Source organism: Nicotiana attenuata, chromosome 6, assembly GCF_001879085.1.
Source record: "Nicotiana attenuata strain UT chromosome 6, NIATTr2, whole genome shotgun sequence".
NCBI classification, from domain to species: Eukaryota; Viridiplantae; Streptophyta; class Magnoliopsida; order Solanales; family Solanaceae; genus Nicotiana; species Nicotiana attenuata.
Window position 1 is genome coordinate 2,401,824 of NC_031994.1, and position 10,579 is coordinate 2,412,402.

A 10,579-nucleotide genomic window follows, 5' to 3' on the forward strand; every position below is an offset into this window, starting at 1 on the left:
CTTCTCTACCATAAACCAGAACAATACCTGCACCTCCACCTCTAATACCTTTACCTCCACCTCTAGCATCTCTACCTCCACCTCTAATACCTCTACCTCCCCCTCTAATACCTCTACCTCCACCTCTAGCTAACTGAGCGGGTTGGACGAGTCCCTCAATGAACCTCCTCACTCTCTCTCACGGTGGGAAGTATGATAAGAGCATGACGAGCCAAATCGATGAATCTGATCTCGTACTGAGTAACAATCATAGAACCCTGCTGGGGACGCTCAAACTGCATCCGATAGACCTCTCTCTGAGTGATGGGGAGAAACTTCTCCAGAAATAGCTGCGTGAACTGTTCTCAAGTCAAAGCTGGTGACCTAACTGGTATAGCCAATCAATAATCTCTCCGACAGGTCTTGGCGGATCCAGACAAGCGAAAGGTAGCAAAATCGACCCCATTGGTCTCCACGATCCCCATGTTCCTGAGAACCTCATGACAGCTGTCTAGATAATCCTGGGGATCCTCCGTAGATGCACCGCTGAATGTAGTAGTGAAGAGCTTGGTGAAACTTATCCAACCTCCACAAAGCCTCCGAAGACGTAGCTGATCTATCACTGGTCTGTGGTGCTGCTCAGCAGAAGAAGCGGCACATGACCACGCCATTCGCGAAGGGACAAGAGTAGAGGTTTCAATTTAGCACTTGAGAAATAAAACCGCACGACAGGAAAGAACACGTGTGAAGTTTTCCTAACTCCGTAGCCTCTGGGGATAAATACAGACATCTCCGTAACGATCCCTCAAACTCTACTGAGCTTGTCCGTGAATTGTATGACCTAGGTAAGCTAGAGCTCTGATACCAACTTGTCACGACCCGGATTTCCCACCCTCAGGGGTCGTGGCGCCTACTCGTAGAAGCTAGGCAAGCCACAAATCATAAAGTCCAAACTCCTTTATTTTAACACCTCTTTATCATTCATAACAACAAGCGATAAATATTTAAATAACAGCGGAATATGAAATTAAAGCGAAAGACTTAAATTAAATAAGCTGAACAATAATGCGGAATTCAACATGTGCCTCTACCCAAGAACTGGTGTCACATCATCCACGGACTACTAAGAGTACTAAATACAATCGTTTGAAAGAAATATACATTGTTCGTCTCAAAAACATGAGATAACAGAATGAAATATATGATAGAGGAGACGCCGGGCCTGCGGACGCGTGCAAGGCTACCTCGGAGTCTCGGTGGACTGAAGGCTGGCTCCCGAGCTACTGCTGCTGTCCGGGACCTAGGTCTGTGCAAAAGAGCACAGAGTGTAGTATCGGCACAACCGACCCCATGTGCTGGTAAGTGCCTAGCCTAACCTCGGCGAAGTAGTGACGAGGCTAGACAGGACTACCACATAAACCTGTACAGTTATATATATCTACAACGGGAAAATAACAAGAACAAACATCTTAAATGGGAGGGGAACATGCTTCGGGGATAGCAGATAATACAGAATTTCAAGAAAATAATAAAGAACATCAATAATTTAACTCTAACACGGATAAGGGAAATAAAAGCAGATTTCACTGTCAGTACATATCTCGTTGCAGGCGTGCAACCCGATCCCATTTCTCAATAATTAAATCTCGTGGTAGGCGTACCACCCGCTCCCATTGCATTAGATCTCGTGGTAGGCGTACCACCCGCTCCCATTTTATTAAATCTCGTGGTAGGCATACCACCCGCTCCCATTTTATTAAATTTCGTGGTAGGCGTACCACCCGCTCCCATTTCATTAAATCTCGTGGTAGGCGTACCACCCGCTCCCATTTCATTAAATCAACAGTTCTTCCAAATGAAATTACTCCACAAACGCAACAATTAATACGAATTCATAAGACAACAAGTACACAATAATTATGACTCACTGAGGAAAACAAGTAATGACAAGTAGCAATTAATTATGGACTTTAAGGAACAAATAGGCAATTTAATATTTAGTATGCTAAATGTCAAATAGCAATTAAGTCACATGAACATGTAGCAATTATAGCATAAATTCAAAGCATAAAGTTGCGCAAGGATACCTCGAGCCAATAATAACAAGTAACACAATAAAGAAAAATGCCAACATAAAGAATCACAGTAATAGTGGAATAAGACAATTAATGCACTTGAACCGATAACAACAAGAAAATCAGTAAATAAAAGTAAAGGACAACATAACTCAATTATCAGCAAGAATCAGGAAAATCAAAGAAAAGTGCACGGCATCACCCTTTGTGCTTTTACTCTCGTCCTCACCAGCAATAATATAATGAAAACGTGCACGGCATCACCCTTCGTGCTTTTACTCTCTTTCCTCACCAAAACAATTAGAATAATAAAATGTGCACGGCATCACCCTTCGTGCTTTTACTCTTTTTCCTCACCAAAGCGATTAGAATAATAAAATGTGCACGGCATCACCCTTCATGCTTTTACTCTCTTTCCTCACAATAGCAAACAATGCACGGCATCACCCTTCGTGCTTTAACAGTCTTCCTCACCCAAACAACAATCACAAACAAGAGCAAGGGAAATAAACAAGAACATATAGAAATCCCGGCAAGGGAACAACGATTTAACAATTAAATCCCGACAAGGGAGCAACAAGTAAATAATTAAATCCCGGCAAGAGAATATTTCAATAACTTTTTCTCTATCTTTCACTTGTACTTCGTAACTCACTTTACCACTTGAGCCAATGCTCCAAAGGGTTCAATCATCTCATATACTTTCACAATTCATAATATAACTAGAGCCAATGCTTCAAAATGTTCAAAGGTCTCAATTCCTTCCACAAACTTTTCACAACAACTAGAAATCATCACCAAAGCTTGAAGAATACAACGAAACCTTGAAAATCACAATATAAGACTCACGGTCATACTTGACACCAACGTATAGATACTCGTCACCATGCCTATACGTCGTACTCAACAATTATCACATAGCAAATAGGACTCAACTCCTAATCCCTCAAGCTAAGATTAGACCAAACACTTATCTCGATGCCATGAACACAATTCAAGTCTCAATTATAGCTTTACCCCTTGATTCCACCACCAATTTGCTTGTATCTAATCACAAATTACTTAATTACATCAATAAGTGCCAAATGAATCAACCCCAATGCATGAAAATGAGTTTTCCAAAGTTTTACCCAAAAAGTCAAAAATCGCCCCCGGGCCCACGTGGTCAAAACCCGAGGTTCAAACCAAAACCCGATTACCCATTCCCCCACAAACTCAAATATATAATTTGTTTTGAAATCGGACCTCAAATTGAGGTCCAAATCCCCAATTTTTTAAAAACCTAGGTTCTACCTAAAACACCCAATTTCCCCCATGAAATTCTTTGATTTTAGGTTGAAATCATGTTAAAAGATGTTAATGATTGAAAGAAATGAGTAAAAACTAACTTACAATTGATTTGGAAGCTTATTCTTGGAAAATCGCCTAAGTGTGTTTGGGTTTGAGAAAATATGAAAAATGGGGTTCAAAATCGTTTAAGTGTAAAATTGCAGGTCTCTGATATGGGAAATGCGAACAGGGGTTCGCAATTGCGAACCCCGACCTCTGCAGATGTGGGAATTGCAAAGTGATGTTCGCATTTGCGAACACTGTACAAATTGAGGGGTTTCGCATTTGCGATTGAAAGTGTCGCATTTGCGACATGCCCTGGTTCGCATTTGCGGACCATTTGGTCGCATTTGCGATCAGGCTGCAAAAATTCCCTTCTCGCATTTGCGATGCCAGGCTCGCATTTGCGAGCTCGCATTTGCGAGACCTGCTTCGCAAATGCGAAAACTGCAGAACAGAAATACTAGATTTTTTTCAAAGTTCAAAAATGCACCCGTGGCCTATCCAAAACTCACCCGAGCCCTCGGGGCTCCAAACCATTTATACACACAACCTCAAAAACATCCTACGGACTTATTCGTGCGATTAAATCGCCAAAATAACATCATAAACATCGAATTAAACCTCAAAATCCAAGAAGTCTTTCAAACTTCATAAAACATCAATTTTTTCCAATTTAGGTCCGAATCACGTCGAACGACGTCCATTTTCAACCAAATTTCACAGAAATGACTCAAACCATATATAAGACCTGTACCGGGCGCCGGAACTAAAAATACGGGCCCGATACCAACACGTTCTAATCAATTTTCATTTCAAATTTCCTTAAATAATAAAATAATTTTACAATAAAAATAGGTGATGACCCTTTGAGTCGTCACATGGAGTTTGTTCAAACTTTTATAGGTTCAAACTCTAGTAATGATTGTTGAGGTTCAAACCTTTATAGGTTTAATACCCAATAACGATTATTGGGATTTGAATCCTTTCATATTGTTTCAGATACCTTAGTTTGAACTCGAGGAATCGTTCCTAGATTTAACACTAGCAAAGGCTAAGAAATCAGGAATCGTTCCTGGAGCTTCGAACTCCAATATCTGGAGTTGTGTTACGTATTTTAGTTGGGGACAAAAATATCAATTTAATCGGACAAGTAATTACTTCGCCAATTCATTTGAAAAGGCGGCCAAGTTCTAATAGGAGGGCCGAAAAGTGGCTACGCCAACCAATTTTTATGCTTTTCGCTAAACAATCAGCCCATCAAATTAAGATGCTCAATAGGGTCATGCGGCCCAATTCGAGAATGAAATGTACTCCCTCTGTTAAGATTGAGTTCTTTTTCATATGAAACTATTTAATTCTCATTTTATTTCTAGCGAGACTATTATGAAAATAACATTACATGTTCATAGTCACGGTTTTTAAGTACAAATTTAACTTACAGGTCAAAGAGTCTTTCTTTTAAACTCGGTATTCATTTCAACACCAACATAGTATTTAACTTTTAAACTCGGTATTCATTTCAACACCAACATAGTATATAAAAAAAAATAAAAAAAAGCAGTCCAGTACACAAAATATCCGGTGTTCATACAGAGTCCGGAAAAAAGCTGCGCAACATACTATAAAGTAAATATTACTAACCGTAACTTATATATAATATGAAATATTTATATATATAAAAAAATGAAACCAAGGGAGTAAATTATGATGAAACCTTAGCACGGTCTTTGAAATAAAGAGACAAGACAAAAAGGCGACATCCCAAGTTAAACTTGGGAATAATATGTGAATATGATACACAAAATTACAAAATGGGTTCAACATATTTGAACACCAAGTGGAAAATGCATGCTCTTACAAAATGTCATAATAAGATACTTCTTTTAACTTTTTTTTTTTTTTAATTAGACAAGCTGTTGAATTTTCTTCCGCTGCATGCTACAGCGGAGAGTTGAGCACGGCCGGAGAGTTTCGCCGGAGAGTGGAATCACCGGCAAGTTATCGCAGTTACAGATTTCGATCATCATACCATCTGGATCATGGAAAAATAGTTGATCAACGTAAATTCCACCTTCTTCAACTCTGCTCTTTATGTATTCTATTTCCATCTCTTTTAGCCTTTTCTCCACTGTTGTCATACTCTCACACTGCAAAAAATAACTGGTCAATTTAGTTGATGATGTATAATACTCGGTCCGTCTAATGTTTGACTGGACACTAAGTTTAAGAAAACATTAGACTGGACACTAAGTTTAAGAAAATAAGAAAAATACTTTAAAACTCGTGCTCTTAATTAATCGTGGCTATACGAGAATGACCCTACAGGTAAAATGAAAATTTTAAAATTTGAAGAATTTCTAAATATACAAATGTGTCATTATATTTTAATTATATGAAATTGAATATATATATATATATATAGAGAGAGAGGGGACGCTAATTTTCACCCACTCAAACAAAATTCTTCTATAGTCTTGGATTAATATATCTAAACTCTAGTTTATAGTTAAGGGGCAGCCCTGTGAACAAATCATCTCCGTTCATAATTCACCAAGGGCCGCGCCTCGAGAGGTATGATGTAGGCAGCCTACCCTAGCGCAGGGCAAAGGTTAACGGCTAATTCTACGGCTCGTACTCGAGACGTATGATGTAGGCAGTCTACCCTAGCGCAGGGCAAAAGTTAACGGCTAATTCTACGGCTCATACCGTGAGCTATAGATCACACGAAAACAACTTTATTGTTGCTCCCACCTAAAGATTTGACAACAAATTAGGAAACATGACATTCTTATCCAATAAGCTAATAAGGTAATTAATACCTTTCTTTTATATAGGACCAAATAATCAAAATTCAAAGAATATCCATAGGATGGCCGCTTTTATTTTTTTATAAACAAGTAAATGAAAGTCATAAATATTATATTATATTCATTTTTAATATTGGAAATAGTTAAATATATAATGGAGAAGAGATCGAGACAGAAAAGTTGTGTATACCTGGAAGGAAATGTGATTATCCTTGGGATTAATGATTCTAATCTTGGGCATGTTCTCTGGATCCTCAGATTGCAATAGATGTATGCCAAACCCATAATTAAACAACCTGCAAATTTAAGTCATAATTGTTAATAAACATGTTTTTAGCATCTTAATAATTTTTATCAATTTTGAAAACAAAGACATTAACAAGCTTAAAACATTCATTTTGCTTAATTAGTACTCCCTCTGGTCCACTTTAATTTATTTTTTAGCCTTTTTCTTTTGTCCCCAATATTTGATTTTTTTAGATATTTGGTTTAATTTCTTTTTTTTCAAAGTTGCCCTTGGAGTAAAGAGCCTAGGTGATTGATATTTCTATTGAACAAATTAAGGTTAATATAGTCAATTTCATTATTAACTAATGCTAAAAGCTGAATTCTGTAATATATGTTAAAACAGCCAAAAAAATTAATTAAAAGTGGACCATCGGTAATATGTGTTAAAACAGCCAAAAAAATTAATTAAAGTGAAACGGATAGAGTATTACTTACCATGCTCCATCAAAATTAAAAGAACCAGGCCTTCTAATTGGAAAGAATCCAAGAATATTTTGGTAAAAATCTAGAGATTTTTCAACAGATCTGCATACTATTGATATGTGATTCAATGACTTTAAATGCAAAGGATTCTCCATATTATTATCCTTCTACAAAATGAAGAAGAAAATAATAAAAGGCAAGCACAAATGAAGAAGAAGCTCGAAAAAAATTGAAGAAACAAAGATTTAGAGAGTAAAGTAGGAGTTGAGTAAAAGGATTATTGGGGGCTATATATAGAAAAAATTTCTTGAAATGATATATAAAATAAAATAAAATTGGTGACAACTGTTGAAGGGTAAAACAAGTAGATACCACGTGGTGACACGTTAGTTTTAATATTCAAAAAAGCCATGCAAAAGCTTTTTTGACAATTAATTACTTGACTAATTGAGTGATTAACTAGACAAAGTGCACTTGACAACAAATACTTGGTATCTGTAATTCTGTACTGATCTATATATGTCATGCATCTCAGTTATTCTGGTTTAATTGAGTAAGTCCTAGGATTCGATTTATTTCTTATAATTGTATGAACATTTTGTTACGTGGCAGAAACAAATTTAGTATTTGAAGTTTATGTGTTTTATCGTTATTTTAAATTAAATTTTATTAATATTTAATAAATTTCTTAATATTTATATAAATATGCATAGAAGTTATTGCGTTCTCGTGAACCTATAATAGACTCTCTATATATATTCACGAGTAATAATCGAAGATTACTTAGATGGATTGTCTATATAATAAGAGCATTTTTATCTTTAATTAATGCTTTTTGATATTGCTACAATATATATATTTTTAGTGATGCACAGATTTAAGTTATACATAAATTATTGTGATTGGAGAGTACTAATCTTGAAAATCGATGAACATTATATCTGATGTAATACATATCATTTGTCAGAATAGAAAAGTAAACCTATATTTAAATTTTGTGTAGTAGTTCTAGAATCGTCCACTATCTTTTATTCTTCTCTTGTCCTATCCAGTCATTATTATTTCACAAGGCTAATCAATTTGATATTTTTTTCTCTTTTTTCCCCTCTTGTGTTCCTTGCATAACGATTATTCACTTTTTTAAAGAAATATTCACGTCTTCGAGCAGAGGCGGATTTAGGATTTTAACCTTATGGGTTTAACTTATAAGGTTCTTAGCGTTAAACTCATTATATTTTTAAAGTTATAAGTTCATATCTACCATTTTTACAATTTTAATAAATTTTTACACTTACATTTGTACTTCGCGTCAAAAGTTATGAGTTCAATTGAGCCCGTCACTAGAATACTACGTCCGCGCCCGTCTTCAAGGGTTGTGGTACGATTGGTGTGATAGATATGATTCCTTCTTTAATCAAAGGTTTCGGATAGTTTTAGAAATAAAAACAAATCATGGTAGAGAGTATTTTCTTTTTTCATATGCCTTATTTGTCGATATCCAAATTAATCGAAGCTTTAATACGAATACTGAATAACAAATGGAAAACCATACAAAAATGTTAGTAAAACTAAACATGCATAATTAAATTCTATATATGTTCTTACATATGTTTTTGCATATTTTCTTGAATTTGATATATCTTTAGGTAAGAAGTCATATCCATCAATCTTCAACTTGTGGACGTCTTCTCTATGAAAGCTTAGTTAAATGAGTTCTCTAAATTACATATACAAGTTATTATGACTTATGTCTTTACAAGCCATCTCAACTTCTTATTTTATACACATGTTTATTAAGTAAATTTAACTTCTTTTTCTCACGTGGTTTAGGGTTCGATTAATTCAGGTCCTACTAGGAAGTTTCGCCTTAAGGATTAAAGCATTTCTACCAAAATCGACTATATACCTAAAGCTTGAACGCGAGATCTCTAATTAGGAATGAAGAAATACTTATCACTCTATCACAACCTTTGGTGGTTACTTTTACTTTTTCTTAAGTGTTGCAAAATCTAAAGTTTAATCAATATTTATTTAATTCACCAATAGACAACAGCATCATGTGATTTTAGCTAAGTTCATTAATCTATTTTAATAGAGGTGTCACCACCCAAGAGTTCCCAAAACCTCATAATTTTATCCTAAATTGTCGTCCTAATCAAAACAACAATCATTAACTTGGTCATCAATGCATGTTACGCAACCTCCTCTTATCAAACACTATGACACCAAATTAATCAGGAATTAATATTTATATGCTCCTATAACTAATAATGCAGCACAATAAAGCAGTTGCAAAGCCAAGAATTATGACCAACAAAAGCGCATTCAGAATTTGAAAGTGATGGAGGCACCATTATCGAATAAAAATTTGAACAAATGCTGGAGAAATTGAACCCAGTCAGCGCATTAAAAGTCAAGTTGTTGCCTCCAAATCGACCGATCATATACAACTGCCTATGCAATGAGTTTTAGGGTGCCAATCAAAATATATACCTGTTATTTAAAATATATACACATTAATACATATATTTTTATGAGATTACCGGGCCAGTGTCCCTCTACCCTAAGGGTAGGTTCGCCTCTGATCACAAGGAAATTAAAGAAAACACAAATATGTCACAAATTTGTGTAGTATAACTTTCTGATGAATTAGGGATTGAATCATCTGCATTGTATGTGGCTCCGCCATTGCCACACACCGAGGATAATTCAAGATCTTGAGTCAGTTAGTTTCTGAATGAGTGTGTTTTTATATATGTATATATGAATTTTTTTAAACATATTTACATATAGCCCGAGCAATAAATAATGAATTCAGTTGGATTCACGAAAACCAAGGGTGGAGCTAGAGTGTCGAGAGCAATTTCAGCCGAACCCAGTAACTTTGATTCGAACCCTGTATTTATTCTAAAAATTTATTAAATATGTACAAACTATCAATTTAGAACCCAATTACTTAAAGCGATTAAAATTCTAATCCATAAGCTTGAAATTCTGACTCTGCTTCAGCACGAAACTTTCCCTAAATCCACCTTTGACACCACATATATATGATGTAACCATGAATAGGACAACTTTATTACAGGAAAATAAGTTGAAGATTATTTATAAAGCACATCTTGATCACTCTTCTTCCTTGTAGTATCAAACTACATATATATGTCATGATCTTTGGATAGTAGGTGTGGTAACTAAATTAAGCACCCAATATTCGGCTAACTTATAATTAATTAATTCATAGCCTAATGATAGATATATAAAGTCGTCTTCATTTTATGTGTTTGTTATAAGTTTATAGTATATATCTAATCAAGACCTTCTCTTATTCGTTAATTAATAGTAGATGCTTAATCAGCTTAAAGAATTAGGTCCATTCGTTTATAAAACAATAATGTGCTCACTCAGATTTGATTTAGTGAGAATTGATTTTAGAACAGTTGTATTTGAAAAAATATATATGATTAAAATCTTAAAACATTTTAGACGCTGTCACATATGTAAAATTAATATATTAGTACGTCAAAAATCAGATCCCGATGATCCAAAATATTGCAGCATCACCCCATGTGAATCTCTACCAAATTTATATTTAGTCATTGCATTTCGACATTTCAGTAAAACAAAATATGAAAATATTCACAACTTGAACTTATTTATAGTTTTTAGAATATTTTT

General features: G+C 35.1%; 1 protein-coding gene across 2 annotated transcripts; it reads right to left on the reverse strand.

Moving 5' to 3' along the window:
- Positions 5,083 to 9,647, reverse strand: LOC109226474. 2 transcript variants are annotated; one of them, XM_019391234.1, is made up of 4 exons: positions 9,448 to 9,647; positions 6,917 to 7,071; positions 6,384 to 6,489; positions 5,083 to 5,533 (listed from the first exon to the last, which is right to left on the reverse strand). In XM_019391234.1, exons 2-4 carry the CDS (start codon positions 7,057 to 7,059, stop codon positions 5,291 to 5,293), a joined length of 492 nt encoding a protein of 163 aa, XP_019246779.1. In that variant the 5' UTR covers positions 7,060 to 7,071; positions 9,448 to 9,647; the 3' UTR covers positions 5,083 to 5,290. The 2 variants fall into 2 exon arrangements, with proteins under 2 accessions (XP_019246779.1, XP_019246778.1); XM_019391233.1 differs by lacking the exon at positions 9,448 to 9,647 and having other exon boundaries at positions 6,917 to 7,173.

Coding starts and splice junctions, on each gene's coding strand:
- LOC109226474 (XM_019391234.1), bottom strand. CDS start 7,059: ATGGAGAATCCTTTGCATTTAAAGTCATTGAATCACATATCAATAGTA. Junction 6,490..6,916: donor TTTAATTTTGATGGAGCATG/GTAAGTAATACT, acceptor TTAAATTTGCAG/GTTGTTTAATTATGGGTTTG. Junction 5,534..6,383: donor ATAATCACATTTCCTTCCAG/GTATACACAACT, acceptor TATTTTTTGCAG/TGTGAGAGTATGACAACAGT.